Genomic DNA, 15,074 nt, shown 5'->3' with positions numbered 1-15,074 from the left:
CGCTCTGTGCCCTACCTTGGGCTGAACCAGTCCCAAGTAAACCGTGGCAGTGTCCAGCTAGAATATAAGCCACCAACGCCGCCAATGCACAAATCAATCACCATTACATCCAAAAACCCGCGAGGCGTCAGTACAAGACTTCGTTCAAGTAGTTCTATGCCTTGTTGGAGTTGCCGACAAATCGCTCCTTCATAGATACACGCTTCCCTCCCATGGACTTGATCTTGTCGATGAGGGTGCCGATCCGGTCTAGCTCGGCAATATCATCACTGCCGCCAATGCTCTTGCCGTTGATCATGATGTTGGGGACGGTCCTTCTCCCCGTCATCTCGCCAAGCTTTTCCTGAAGCTTCTTGCCGAGCGGGTGTAAGTCCAGCTCGACCACATGAGGCTCGGGGTCGATGGAGTATTTCTCCAGCAGCAATGCCTTTGCCCTTTTCGAAAACTGACAGTACGATTTGGAGAAGATGATTGCTATTTGTTGGGTTAGTTCGGGTGCCAGAGGAAGGGACGTGGCCAAACGTACTGGGGGATTTCTTTAGAATTTCGTTGAGAACAACCTCAATCTCATGCTCCTCGTCCGTCTCCTCCTTGTCGTCCACATCCTCGGGCGCGGGCTTGCCCTTCTTGCCCTGGCCGCCAGCTGAGCTTCCGACGCCGACAACCTTGCCGGGCGAGTCGGGCTTCAAGGGCGCCTTGGCGTTTGCGAGGTCCTTGGCTTTCTGTTCGGCGGCGCGCAGGCGGTCGGCCATCTCCTCGGCCATCTGCTCGTCGTCCTCGTCGACAGATCCGTCGCCGTCCTTGTCTTTCGCCTCGTGGTTGACCTGCGCACCCTTGCCGCTCATAATGATCTGCGCACCGCCGCTGCCCCTCTTGTTGTCCATGGCATTTACCGTCTTGTGATAGAAGTCCTGGATGGTCCGGGTATCGCGCTCGTGGGTCGCTTGGTATTGTGAGGTGAAGAAGAGGATGGTGATGACGACGGCCAGCGCCAGCAGCAGCAAGGCGCGCAGTCTCCGTGCCGAAGGCATCTTGGGCGAAGGGATGGAAGGGGTGGATCGTCAAGGATCAGCAACGGTTGAAGAGTAGCTTAGTTGGCCGCGGGACTGCGGTATGTCGGTTGGTCGGGTAGGCGCCGTGCCGGGTGGGCGGAAAGGAGTTCAGCCAGGTCTCAAACTCGTGGCGCGAATACACGACGGCGACGGCGATGATGGCCTCGGAATCGAGGAGCTGGTAGATGGATGGTAGGTCTCGTATGCACTCATCTAACAGGTAATGCAAACATGTCTTTGCCACCTGCAGGGGAGATGCTCGTTGGACGGGGTGGGAGAGGGTTTCTGCGCCAATGGACCAGTCAGTCAGTCGGTCAGTCTGGGAAGGACGGTCGGACGGGCACTGCAGGGCTGCATTGGAAGGGATCGTTTACGTACAGACAGATGGGTGGCAGCTACGAAACCGATATCCGGCTCTGGGTAGGCGTGGAACGATGGCAAGCGGTGGATTGAACCCGAGACAAGAGGGGACGGGATGGGACGTGAGGTAAGGTACAAGCGGGCCTCGTTGCGGCCAAAGAAAAAGGGTGCGTCGACAATGCAAGACGTCAGAATAGACTCGGAGAGAGCGCGACGGCAGGGATGATGATGAGAGTGAAGAGCTGGATGCAGTTCACGATGGTGACCCAACTCTGCAAAGGAGAATCATGGGCTGAGAGTTGCAGTCGCATTTGGCAATGCACACAACCTGGAAGCTTGTGCTCTCGTGCTTGTGCTGGTGCTCGTGCTGGTGCTACCGATACTGCCGCCGCCGCCTCATGCCACTACTGTATGCACTGTACCGAGATTGAGCCCACCCCTGGCCCCCCTGTCAGAGCCAGAGCCAGAGCCAGAGCCGGAGGGCCAGAGGGCCAGAGCCACAAGGTAAAGGCCGAGTGCCGACCGTCCCAGTGGGCTTTTGGCTGCAGCGCTGCACCAGAGGGGCAGATGGCCCCCCGAGAGCGGTAACTCTCGCCAAGTTAGGGACCCCCGACTGCATGCGCCTTTGTGCCCGGGTGGCTTCGTGGGCCCAGTCAGGTGCTGCCCGGGCAGGGCGCGGGCAGGGGTCAACCTTGACAAGGTTAAGGGAGAGTTGCGGAAAAAGCTGGGGAAAGCCAAGCCTATCTGAGTGTACCTAGTTAAGTGAGGTAACAAGTCGCCATGGTTTGGGGAGTTCCCAAGCCGTATGCGCTGGTCCCCTCTCCCAACGAGCCCGTGGAAACACCAGCATGCATCTCTCTATACAGGGATCATCAATTGAAGAACTTTGGTCGGGAAGCAGGTACCTACGCAGGCAGGTACAGTAGCATATAGACGCGCACGACTGGATAGGGGTCCGGGCAATGATCCAGATCGCCAAGCCCAGGAACCTGGTGAATCAAGTTAGACCACAGATCTGCGCCGCCAGTGCTGGTATAATCAAACTCCCATCTGCAGTAGGTATACCGTGAGTACAGTAGTACAAGTCTATGGACTGCCACGGCCGTCTCATACGCCACCATGGCTATACATAACAATACCTCTCATATCCCTTTTGGCCACCAGCCTGGGTCTCTGCGCCGTGGTCATGCTGCGCTTGTAGAGTCATGGTCCAAGATGCCGACCAAGGCAATCAGCGGCCCCAGGCACGCGACACCAGTGCTGAAGCTTCCACAGACATGACTGGCAACGGCAGCCAGGCTGAGGCAGAGCACCGCGCTCCCCACCAGCACGCAGAAAATACCCAGCTTTCTGGATGTATACTCAATCACCATGCCTTGCCGTGGGCCCGGCCACCCCATCGAGCTGGGGAAGACGGCGCGAAAGTGCTGGTCCGCTAGAAGCAACCATGGCTCATGGTAGCCCGTGTTCAACCGGAGAAGCGACCTCGCATTTTCCACGATGACTTAGCTGTCAGCACTCGGCTTACTATCACGATTGTACCAGCCTTCATCACAGTCCGAAACAGGACTCTACGCAGCAGGCCCGGAGTCACTGCTTCGAGATGCTTCATGACAACCTCTTCAAGGTATAGGCGCAGCTCGATCATGGCTGACCTGGCGTCCAAGTCGGCTGGGATGGGATACTTGAACATCAGCTCTGAATTTTCGAGCGAATGGGAACTACGAGCTCGACATCCACCTTGATCCTCGAGCTGAGGAGTCCATATTCCGTCGTTGTTGAGTCGGCGTCGTGCCGGTGCCAGGGATGCCGCAACGAGCCAGTTTGATTGTTAACAGGCCGTTTTCAAGCGCGTATTTGACCTTGCGAAGGTTTCTTTACTTTTGAACATGACGAGATTCAGCTTATATCACTCTCCAAGCTCAGTTGCCCACATTATTGCGCATTGCGAGGCTCTAATACTACGGAGATGAACATCCGGGTCTGAAATCTGGGTATCATGATCTCCTGGTATATCACATCTCTGGTAGCTACCCGCCCATGACGATATCCGAGTCCTCATCAACAAAATCCTCTTCCTCTTCACTCGACCCTTCCCCAAGCTGCTCGTCGACATCATCAACCGTGTCGTCATCGTCATCTTCCTTGTTCCTCCCTACCTGTTCCGTGCCTAGATCCATGATCCTGACCAGTCCCGATGCCGTGGCGGCGGCAGCCCACCAACTGAACTGGATGTTCGGATTCCAGGTGACAGCGGAGATTCGGGTCAGCGGATCATGGATAGTTATGTCCCCAGCTGGCATGGCGCTCCCATCACCTTCATCCTCAAGATCTTCATCAGCTTCTTCTGCTTCAATGACAGGCGCCTTCTTCTTTGACTTCCCCTTCTTCGCCTTCTTCTTCTGTCCACCGTGTCTCTTGGCCATCGCATTGCTTTTCTCATGCTTTGGATGGGCATTATGTTCAGGCTGAAAGCCATGGAGGATCCTGCAGACACCTCTAGGAACCTCCTGGTCCGTGTCCTGGTCGTCCTTATCCTGCACATTCAAAGCTTGATAGTCGTGCTGGAATATTCTGAGCTTCTTGTGCTTGTTCTTGAAGAAGAATATCCTCCGGAAGGGATTAGAGAGCCATAGTGTGCCCTCTGTAGAGCCCACCAGGAGATACGGATGGTGGGTCCCAACGTCCAGACATGTCACCTGGCCATTGGCGGCAGCGGCGAATCGTGTCTGTGGCCAAGTACGTATTGCCATGAACGACACGGAATTATTTGCCGGACTTGACGATGGCCAGAGTGAGACGAAGCCACGCATGTGCTCACACCATGCTAGAAGATTCGGCTGTAGTGAAATACTGAGGTTGGCACAGTAGACAAGCTCAGCATTCGGCCTGTTCAAATCTGTGACTGTCACTACTCCACCAGTAGGAACTGTTGCCACAATGAAGGGGTGGGACGGATAGCCTGATTTGATATCCACGACGGGGCTTGAATGGATAGGATGGCGTTGAAGCATCATGCATGGGTACAAAGACCAAACTGCCACCGAGCCATCGGAGTGACCAACAGCTACGCGGTTGACGTTCAACCAAGCGAACGACGTTATCTTCACATTGTACTCGCTTTTCAACTCAATAGTGGCTAGAGGCTCCTGGATTTCTTCTATAGTTGGGTTAGTGCAGTCGCGAAGGCCATTTCTTCTCAAAGCTGGTACTTACCGAATGTTCCTCGCATGTTCTTACTGGGGGACTGCCTAACTTCTAGCACCCTCACTTTTCCGTCGGCCATCAGCACGGCCAGGAGGCCGATGACACCACCAACTGTAAGAGCGACTGGGCACCACTGCATACGCAGTACCCGCCCGGATTCGGTACATAGCGCTGAGGCTAGGCGAGGTCGAGAGCTGGAGAATGCCATGAGTCCTTTCGAACTCCTTTTCAATGGCACACTCCATACCTGCACGCTACCTTGCTTCAATGTGGCTTCATGTGGCGTCTCCTCAGGGTTCTGGTAGAAGGCTTGGTCTGCGTATGGTATCACCGTCATAGCCAGTAACTGATCAACCTCGCCAATTCGAGGGGCCCAGTCCATGGATAACACGATTCCCCCAACATCAAACATCCACCCTCCAACCTTGTCGTCTTCTGTTGCTTCTTCTGCAGGACCGCCATCAGGCAAAAGAGCGATGGCGTCGCCTTGTTTGAGCACGTGTTCCTTTTGATCGTCATGTGGGCCGAGTAGGGCGGTAAGTCCTGTCTCGGCTTGTGGGAGATACCACCTAGATGCTGTAGCCTCGGAGAGGGGCGCATATACCGATGGCTTCTGACGTGCTGACAGATAGTTCACATACCAGTCTAGAAACTTCTGTTGTTGTGCTTCCCAAAAATTGCTCGACACCCACGGAGACTTTGCGAGGTTCTGATCTTTGCTCAGGAGGAGCTTGGGCGGATAGATTTCGTACCTCGCCCACAACTTTACCAGACCATTGATGATCCTCGCGTATCCAGCCCTGTCACCGTACCAGTACTTGCACAGGTCTGGAAGCCGGGCGTATCTGGTGACAGGGCCAGCGTAGGATCTCGTCCACTTTGCCGAAGAATCAGTGGGGTACGGCTGGACTTGTCCGCAAGCTATCTTGATCCCATCCTCGTCAAGGGCCTCTGCGTCGACAATCTGCTTGCGCCTGCTGACTGGAAAGTGCGAAGTAGGTTCAAGTTCTGAAGCTGGCTCGCTTGCCACCTCATCCTCTTCCGCTGACGAAGCTTCAAGCTCTACTTCGTCGTCCTTATCAAAGTCATCTTCTGCGTGATCGTCGCCAACAAAGCCGTCGTCCGAGTCATCGTGCTTGTCTGCGGGTACCTGCTGGTCCTCGTCGGATGAATCGAGCTCTGGGAAATAGTTGTGCGGATGAAACCGCTTTCCCTTGTTGGAGGCCCGAAGTCTCATTGTCACTTCGGAACCAGAACTCCACGGGTTGCCTCATGAACTTTGTGTGCCGTGCAGTTGGTGAAGCAGAACGTGAATATCGGCTTTCATCGTCCTCCACAGCGCGCGACTGCCGTAGCTTCGCAAGAAAGCTTAAGCATTGCACGATTGCGATATGTGATTTGGGTGCCGCAAACCCCCACTGGATCGTGTTGATGCCCAGATTTTCCTTGGCAGTCACGTTGTTGATTCACGTCAGGCTGTAGGCAGATTTGCTGTACCGACGGAGTTTGGACGTAGTGAATTGCTCGATTGGCACCTGTCTCGCCTGTCGCTGCCCTAATCTGGTTGGTCAATGCCCCAAGGAAACTGGTGGGGTACCTGCAAATCCGGAGGCCGGCCGCAGAGCTGATCCTCCGCTTTAAGGCGTTTGCAACTCATTGAGAACTTGAAAGCTCTGCGAACAAGATGAACGCCGACTTGGGCATCTTTCATCATTGCATTTCGCCGACATTTCTGCTTCCATTCGTCTTTTTACCAAAGTTATAAATGATGAGAGAAGCGGCTTTCTCCTTCGTGCCGTTTTCGATTTTACCTACATATCACTGCCTGCAGAAACTCCTGTAAGCGGTACCTTGTGCCAAGGTGCAATGCGAGCATCGTGCATGTGCTTGTTACCATGGGCTGCAAGAGTGGTTTCATGTCATATATTGCTCGCGGGAGAGGGACGAACCAGGCAATGTGTTGCCATCATTTGCGGCCCGCTCGGACCATTGTCTATGTCGGTTCCCTCGCATCACTAGCACAGGATACCATTCGTTGATCTAGCCCGGGCTTACAAGGATAGCGAGAGTGTTGGCTGTACCTGGCGCGACATCCATACGGTCGGGCCATGAGAGATGACTTCTCCAATTTGTGGGCTGATGGCTTTCAACTCCCGCCATGCTCGGTTGCGCACGGAGCCAATATCGCTTATACAGCGCACATCGTACTGTTGCATTGCGGGCGGCAAAGCCCTGTTGGCTCAGACCGGCTAATAGAGCGAACCAACCTGGCTGGCTCGGAAGCTTTACTGCTCTTTGGTTCACTGAATCATTCACAGCTGCGGCCAATGAATGCAACTGGGACCCCTGGATTCCAAGCTTGCCCACCCTTGACTATAATCAGGGCTGGCATAATGGAAATGTTATTTTTCGATTCGTCCAATACTGCCACCTCTTTCGCTGCTCACATTCATGTATTCTCACTCTTTTTCTTAGATCACACACCAAATCCCAGCGTCATGCCAGACGTACGATAGGGTTTTGACCATTCATACCCTTTAACCCCGATCCCATCTGTTCAGAGTTGACGTAGGAAGCTGAAGTCTGCTTTCTTAAATTCTTCGGGCAAGATTCTAGCCGATTACCGCCCAGCAGTTCAACAAGAACTACACGGCCTTATCTGTCAACTCACATAGTCGTACCTCCAGGTGACTTGGGGCCATCAGCTGACCCAGAACGTCGAGTGCAGCAGATATGAGCAACAATACCGGTACAAGCAATGGCCCAATGCTCGGGTTGGCTCTCGGGCTCGGTATACCCCTCGTCTCAGGACTTCTGATAGCCATTATCTGGTTTGTACGGAGGATGATGAGCAGGGCTGGCCTTATCATGCCCGGCAACAATCCAGACACGGGACGTGGGTCGTTTGACAGCGATCTAGAAAGGGATAGATATCGCCGTCATCTCACCGATGAACGAGAATTTGCCGACGGCAAGCACGATCACAGCCTCCGGCAAATCACAGTTACGAGAAGTGGCGGAAGATAGAAAAAGCAGTTTTACTACTAGGCGGCATTGCGATGGGGTTAGGATTAGGGCATTCGGTTTCGGACGAAGTCGATCTTTACGCATTTAGCCTTACACCAAGACATTGGAGATGCGAGGCTCAACACAACGGAGCAGTCCGAACCCGCTAGGATGGTTCTTTCACTTTGAGGAACGACTCATGGAAATCTCTGTCGAAGAGCAAGTCAGCTGTGGGAGTGATGCCTCAAGCAGGGGCGTCATCTGGAACAATCACATTTACATGATCAGTTTCTGTCTCCTTTAGTCGACCCGAAATGGTGAACTGCTGGGAATAATCTGGTCAAATTGCAACAAATTCCTGTCTCAACCCTCTTGGGTTATGGGGTTTCACCTATGAAACATAAGCGGAATAAAGTCTGTCAACAACAATCTTGTCTTTCGCCCCTTCGTCTAGATGGCTTTTGGACCTCTATATCTGATGGGTTGACTCTACATGCCCCCACAAGAATTGCGGTTCGATTATACCTGTAGTGCCATTATGATCTCTCTATGCCGCATTTTTACATAATGTGCTCCCAAGAAAATCTTCCGTACTTAACACTGAGCACCCATTATGCTATGGTGGTAGTCATATGCTTTCAACATGCCCTTTAGATGTGCCGCAGCAGCAAACAAAATAAGAATATGGAAGAGCTGATGTGAGCTCCCCCAGATGTCGAAAGTACCAGGAGCACTCCTCTCTGGCCATCGTACCTAGGAATCAAAGTTAGACCACGATGAGGATCACTGGAGAATTCAGAACTCACGGCGTATAAGAATGCCCCGAAGATGTACAGAAAGCCTTGGAAAAGCACCCAGTTGAGACCCATCCGCGCCTCAAGGTCGTGATACCCATAGATGGTGATGCCGTGGCAGACTGGCAGCACACCCGAGACTCCGAGGCCGACAAACATCATCGCCCGGTATGGCCTCCATCGAGGCGTCCGGAACCGCTCAACCCAGCTGACGATGCCACACCCAAGGCCTAGCAAGAAGATCTACCTCATCGTTAGCGGCTATTTTCCTCAATCCAAAGTATGGCCAATGTAATATCCAAGGGCCATCACTGCTTGCATCAACTTACCCCGTACAGGTACACCGTCATCAGCTGCGGCAGACAGAACAGGCCATAATACAGCGCCGGGACGTAGCTACCAACGATCAGGAAGACAATGCCGGAATAGTCCAGCTTGTTGCCCCACTTGGCGACCTCCGGGCTGTGGTTCGACAGCAGGTGGTAGGTAGCGCTCATGCCGAGGCAGCAGGCGGCCCCGGCGAAGAAGCAGGCGAAGACGAGGACGTCCGAGGGCGAGGCGCTGCTCGTCGCGGCGTACAGGCGCGGGGCGATCTCGCGGTACAGCCACCAGCCGACGGCCGGGAAGACGACGGCGCCCACGAGGTGCGTCCAGACGTTGACCGACTCGTTGTGCACGTAGAAGAGCGACCGCAGCGACTTGGCGTAGCTGTTGCTGTCGGCGCGGTACCCGGACAGGATGTAGGCGTTGTCGCGCCGCCAGTGCGGCAGGTCGTCCCACAGGACCAACAGCGCCGACTCCAGCGCCGACTCGGCGGCTTTGGCCTTGGAGACCACCGTCTCGGCCGCTGCGCCCGCGATCGAGCGCCGGCGCTGCCGGGGTTGCGTTGTGGCTGCGCCGGAGTCTGGCCCGGCGCTGCGGCTGTTGGTTTCGGCCATGGCGTGTGTGAGACAGCGGCTGGCGTGGGACGCTTGTGCAGTACTTGCACGATCTTCAACAGGATGCACAACAGCTATACTGCTTCCATTCCTGTAAAAGATTGAGTTCTCTTCTTACGGTCAATTTGAAGAGTCAGGCAGTGGCCCACTTTGACGTGTTTGAGCTAGGCAACCGATCCGGAGGTTTTGTTGGGATTTCGAGGTCCGGCATCATTCGCACGTGTAAAAGAAGCATCCTCAACGTCTCAGACACCGAGGCAGACGGTTCAGTACCCAACGTAAGATCAACCAACCCGTCTTCTCTAAAGAGCAACCCTAGGATGATACCACTAAATCAAAATAATAGTAGTGTTTATTATTAGTCTCATGCCTGGGGGTTACTATGAGGGGTCTCTTCGGCGGCATTGACACCCGATCTCTCCACGTTTGTGGTAACCATTTACAGCTGAAGTGAGTGAACGCGCACATTCGCCATCGCTTTTCATTGTCCTTTCAGAGCACTTCGCACCCGCGCAATGAGTCCCGGCGCGTGTCAATAGAAACCAACCGAGGAGGACGTATGCAACAGCAGGAATAGCAGGAGCAGCAGCAGCAGCAGCAGAAGCAGCAGAAGCAAGTCAGCATTCAGTCAGGAAATTGCAAGAGTTAATGTTCATCGTATCATGATGCGTCTAGCCATATCGCATATAAGGTATCCATCCCCACGTCGCTGAAACCAAAACCTACAGCACAGAGGGCTGGATCTGTCAAGGTAGGGGGCGGCGCCTACGCCTCGCCCACCGCAGCGGGCAGGCAACACTGCAAGTATCGCATCTATTTCTTGCCACTCTTCTTGATGCCCTGGGTGCCGGTGTTCAGCGGTCCCTTGCCCTTGGCGTTCTTTGCCATCTCGGCGCGTGCCTTCTCATCTGTGGCCTGTTAGCGGTGCCGGGTCGGTGAGTCTCGGCGATTGGTTATGGGGCGCGTACCGGCCCTCTTCTTCTCGAGGTAAGCCAAGTCGTCCTCGTCAAGGTCCTTCTTCTCCTTCTTGGCGGCCTTGAGGGGCTTGACCTTGCCGCCTGTGTTGGAGGGCAAAAAGTTAGTTCGCCATCTTTATTTGCGGGTTTTGGCGGGGCAGCTGGATGGGATGGACTGGACTTGCCTTCTCTGTTGGCACCACCCATCTTGTAGGTTGGAGGCTGTTGTGTATGTCGCGGGTAGAAGTGGCGGGCAGCGGCGGTCGACTCGGAGGTGTATGCGCCGTACAAAGAAGAAGAAGGCAGGTCTGAAGGCTGCCTCAGAAATCTTCGCGACTCGGTCGGGTCAGATTCAGGGTCTCGAAGGGTCGACCCAAGGAGCAGGCCGAGACCGCGGGGCGAGGTGAGGGCGGCAGCTGACGGACGGCTGCCCAGCGATGCGAGACGTGCGACTTGCCTCCAGTAACAGTACCGTACGGCGAAGTTCACTGCAAGTCTCCACTGTACTGTACTCTGTCACTCTGTACCGTCCAGCAAGGTCCCGTCAGGGCCCCGCCTGGCTGTAATCTAAACCTCCAGAGTATATCCGGGCCCATCGGCGGCCCCCACTCCCTGCTGCTTCACCCGGATCGGAGCCAGTCGGTGTCGGCCGCTGGCCAGCGCTTTTTTGTCAAGGCTGCCAGCCTCAATCACACAGCCGTCCCCTCGGTCAGCATCTCCTGCACAGCAATTCATCGCCTTGTGTCTGGTTTAGACACCGCAAGCGCTGCCTCGCCTGCCAACCTCGACTCATTCTCCTTGTGTCCTTGCCTGTTCCCGACCGCTGTCGGCCCGCCAAACGACGCCGCGACGTGACGTGACGTGCCTTGACGTGATGCGTGAACGCTGAGCAGAGATATCCCGGTTCGGCACATCTTCTTGATCTCAACACCTGCCTAACATACTTGCTGACGCTGCCGCACCCTTTCCAAAGATAGGGATCTCATTTCCCTGCTGCTTTTCCTGCTCTTTCTGCTGGAATACTGCAACAAGAGGTAGAGAGAGCGTCGCATCGTCTCGCAATGGCCTCGACTAGCTCCGACGAGGGCGAGATCGTGGAAAACGGGGTTGGTGCTCGAGACTCCAAGGCAACTGCACTACCTCAGATTCATGGAACTGGTGTTGACCGGAAGGACAGAATTCGAGCCAGATACTCGAGATCTAGATCGCCTGATCATGACAACCCCCGTGCCGCCAGCTCGAGACACGCCCCCAACCACTCAGACCGCCGTAGTCGTTCTCCCAGGGGCTACAAGCGCTCACACATCGATCGCGATCGAGATGCTCACTCGGCCCGCCTGAACGGAGACCCGCGACACTTCCGCGTCCACTACGAGGATGCCCGAAGTGACACGCGCCGCTCGCGGTACGCCTACGACGATGACGACCGGCCTCCCTCTCATTCATCGGCCTCGGGCCTTCGCTACGATGATAGAGACCGTGCCAGAGACTATGATCGATCACGCGAGCACAGCCGCGACCGCGACGGCTACCCCGATAAGCGCCCCAGAAATCGGACGCGGTCTCCCTACCAACCTTCCCGAGCTGGGGGGAGAGATCGAGCAGGGGATCGGCCCAGAAGGGATGACGACCGACACCGACGTCCTCTCGACAGAGACCAGGGAAGGGGCACTCCCGGGCGGAACAACCTGAACAGCCCGCAGCATTCACAGGCTCAGGCGCCGGTAAATGGTAGACATGATGCTAAATCTGCGAAAGGACATTCTGAAGGAGCCCCCTCGGGGAGCGCGCGAGTCTCAGTTCCCAATCCTGAACCAGAGTCGGAGGAACAGCCCATAGATGTGGATGCCGAGATTGAACGTCGACGCCGCCGCCGCGAAGAGCTTCTCGCCAAGTCTCGTGGGCCAACTCCTATGCTCGTCCAAGCGTTACAGGCATCAGAAAAAGCTTCCCAGTCCCAGAACAGCACGCCTCTTGCGACCGAACCCAACACGCCTCGCTCTGGTGAGTTGCTATCTGTTTCTCACACCAATAGTGTCGCTAACAGAAACGCAGCTGTCTCGTCTCCCTCCTCCCCAGCACGAGGGATGCAGGAAGGAATGTCACCTGCTGCCCTGGATATTATCAATGATCAGGATCTGATTAACATTCATGGCAAGTCTCGTGATGATGATGACGATGGCCCCTCAGCTGCAGACTATGACCCCACAGCGGATATGAGAGAGGACGAAATGCGAGATGAGCTCCGTCACGGCCACGTCGGTCCTCACGGGGAGATACTCCCCTCCGATCAAAAAGCAGAGATTGTCCCTAAAGAGGCTGCCCAGCCAAAGAAGTCAACAGAGGAAGACGACGACGATCTGGATATGTTTGCGGAGGATTTCGACGAGGACAAGTTTGCGGCACCAAAGAGTGCTGTCCAGCCAGAAAATGATACGGATGATCTTGCCCTAGCTCATCCAGCTGCCGGTGGTATCCTCGAAGGCGACGACAAGGAAGGCTACTATAAGATTCGCATTGGCGAGATTATGAACGGTCGATATCAGGTTCAGTCGACGCTGGGAAAGGGAATGTTTTCGGGGGTCGCTCGTGCCGTGGATATCACGAATAAGCAGCTGGTCGCCGTCAAGATGATGCGTAACAACGATGCGCTCCGAAAGGGAGGCTACGTCGAGATCGCCATTCTACAGAAACTCAATGATGCCGATCCAGAGAACCGGAAGCACATTGTCAAGTTTGAGCGTCACTTTGAGCACAAGGGTCATCTGTGCCTGGCGTTCGAGAACCTCAGTCTCAACCTACGAGAGGTGCTCAGAAAGTTCGGCAACAACGTTGGTATCAACCTCGGGGCAACCCGATCGTATGCCCATCAGATGTTTGTGGCCTTGGCTCACATGCGCAAATGCACCATTATTCACGCCGATCTGAAACCCGACAACATACTGGTAAGTTCTTCGTCTGTGATCTCAAACCACTTGTGCACTTCGCTGACTGCGCTCAGGTCAACGAGTCTCGCAATGTTCTCAAAATCTGTGATTTGGGCACGGCTATTGATAGATCGGATGCTGCAACAGCACACAACGAAATCACGCCCTACCTGATCAGTCGCTTCTATCGAGCCCCGGAGATTATTCTTGGGATGCCTTACGATTATGCCGTGGACATGTGGTCCATTGGTTGCACCCTCTATGAGCTATACACGGGAAAGATTCTATTTACAGGTGATAGCAATAACCAGATGCTCAAGGCTATCATGGAGATCCGTGGCAAGTTCAGCGCCAAGTTGTACAAGCGAGGTCAGCTCTGGCAAATGCATTTCGATGATCTAGGTAACTTCATCAGCATCGAAAAGGACAAGCTCCTTGCAAAGGTACGATGCATATTCTCCTACTTCCTATCTTACTCTATTTCTTGCCTGCCTGCATAATCCTTCCTCGGCGTCTTCTTCCCCGCATTCATTGCTTTTGCTTCTGCGAATCATCGGTCGTTTCTATTTATACGACTGGAAGGATTCGTGGTGGATCGCCTATTTCGAGAACTGTGCGGCGGTTGTGAAGCGCTGGGCCCGACCTTGAGAGTGGGCCCTAGCAAGTATGCAGCATTCTGGCGCAGGAGTGTCGGTTACACGTTCGTTGTTTATAGGCCTCCACCGCAAATTACTGCATCCGATGAAACGGCACGGTCTTGCATGGTTGCTTCAGCGACTTGAAAGAAATCTCCGAGCACCTTGCATATTCGCCGGCTTCAGGCCGTTCAACCAAACCATCCGGCCCATGATCAAGGCCTGCATTAGAGCTGACATATGCCGGGCGCGTAGCATTTGGCCCAGTGGGTCAACTGGAGGGAGCTAATCTACACCACATTGCATTTCACTCCTTCACGTTATGCCTCCATTTTAAGAGTCTTGTTACTGACACACCCTTTACATGCAGACAAATGTCAGGACCTTGGCCGTCGTGAAGCCGACCCGCGACCTTCGAACCCGCCTCACTGCCGCTTCTGGGGGTATGAACGATGCTGAGGCCAGGGATCTAAATCATTTCATTGATTTACTGGAAAGATGCTTGACGCTCAACCCGGAGAAGAGGATTACTCCCTCTGAAGCGCTGAAGCATCCTTTCTTCCTAAAAGCCAGTGTATCTGTTAGATAGCGCCCTGTACAACATACGTGCGGCCAAAGAGAGGAATCAAGACTTGTGTTTCAGGGGCTGGCGTCTGTAAATAGTGCCGAACGTTGGGCCAAAGTCGTTTCCGGTGCTGTCTCGCGAATCTATTTTCAGCATATTGAGAAATCACTGGAGCTTCCAGCGCGTCACATACAGAAGCGGGTCTTGATACTCGAGTCACACGATTATCCCCGTTACTTAGTCCTCTTCGACTCCAGAAGGCAAGCACCAATGTAAATATCAACACTAATACTGCAATGGGCGAATTTTGTTGCGCCTGGACAAATCTCGCTTGTGCAAATCAAATGTGACTGTCGCAATTGTTATCACTCCCATCCAGGTTCACTGGAGCAGGATCACGCTTGAAGGATGATATAGAAAATAGCATCAAACACCAGTCACGTAAGAGCCCTCCAGCATTATCACCTAGCGGTGAAGTGGTATCCAGCTTGAGCAAGCTCCTGGGTTTTGATACTGTTTTAGCAATCGTGGACGAGCCCAATACTGACAACTCACAAATTGTGTACCATAATATGATGTGATATTCTAGATCGCCCACTCTCGGGGACCTTACCTGGACCTAGTATAGCTTACG

At 54.2% G+C, this 15,074-nt stretch overlaps 5 protein-coding genes across 5 annotated transcripts; 1 reads left to right on the top strand and 4 right to left on the bottom strand.

The window, feature by feature from the left end:
* Window positions 1-154: 154 nt before the first annotated feature.
* JN550_003455 (uncharacterized protein) lies at window positions 155-1,031 on the bottom strand (the record flags this gene model as incomplete). Its single annotated transcript, XM_049314861.1, has 2 exons — window positions 155-474; window positions 527-1,031. 2 exons carry the CDS (start codon window positions 1,029-1,031, stop codon window positions 155-157), a joined length of 825 nt encoding a protein of 274 aa, XP_049174646.1.
* A 2,411-nt stretch (window positions 1,032-3,442) lies between these two features.
* Window positions 3,443-5,856, bottom strand: JN550_003454 (uncharacterized protein; the record flags this gene model as incomplete). The annotated part of the gene is made up of 3 exons (XM_049314860.1): window positions 3,443-3,514; window positions 3,572-4,572; window positions 4,629-5,856. 3 exons carry the CDS (start codon window positions 5,854-5,856, stop codon window positions 3,443-3,445), a joined length of 2,301 nt encoding a protein of 766 aa, XP_049174645.1.
* Window positions 5,857-8,219: 2,363 nt separating this feature from the next.
* JN550_003453 (uncharacterized protein) lies at window positions 8,220-9,357 on the bottom strand (the record flags this gene model as incomplete). The annotated part of the gene is made up of 3 exons (XM_049314858.1): window positions 8,220-8,378; window positions 8,432-8,662; window positions 8,749-9,357. 3 exons carry the CDS (start codon window positions 9,355-9,357, stop codon window positions 8,220-8,222), a joined length of 999 nt encoding a protein of 332 aa, XP_049174644.1.
* An 813-nt stretch (window positions 9,358-10,170) lies between these two features.
* On the bottom strand, window positions 10,171-11,048 carry JN550_003452 (uncharacterized protein; the record flags this gene model as incomplete). Its single annotated transcript, XM_049314857.1, has 4 exons — window positions 10,171-10,265; window positions 10,326-10,415; window positions 10,490-10,814; window positions 10,887-11,048. 4 exons carry the CDS (start codon window positions 11,046-11,048, stop codon window positions 10,171-10,173), a joined length of 672 nt encoding a protein of 223 aa, XP_049174643.1.
* A 326-nt stretch (window positions 11,049-11,374) lies between these two features.
* Window positions 11,375-14,464, top strand: JN550_003451 (uncharacterized protein; the record flags this gene model as incomplete). The annotated part of the gene is made up of 4 exons (XM_049314856.1): window positions 11,375-12,317; window positions 12,369-13,258; window positions 13,315-13,683; window positions 14,246-14,464. The coding sequence occupies 4 exons, from the start codon at window positions 11,375-11,377 to the stop codon at window positions 14,462-14,464; spliced, it is 2,421 nt and encodes an 806-aa protein (XP_049174642.1).
* Window positions 14,465-15,074: the final 610 nt, after the last annotated feature.

The sequence above is a fragment of the Neoarthrinium moseri genome (assembly GCF_022829205.1).
Source record: "Neoarthrinium moseri strain CBS 164.80 chromosome Unknown scaffold8_Wmoseri_CBS_16480, whole genome shotgun sequence".
Taxonomy (NCBI): domain Eukaryota; kingdom Fungi; phylum Ascomycota; class Sordariomycetes; order Amphisphaeriales; family Apiosporaceae; genus Neoarthrinium; species Neoarthrinium moseri.
The sequence above is the reverse complement of the archived record's forward strand: the minus strand, read 5'-3'. Positions and strand labels throughout refer to the sequence as shown.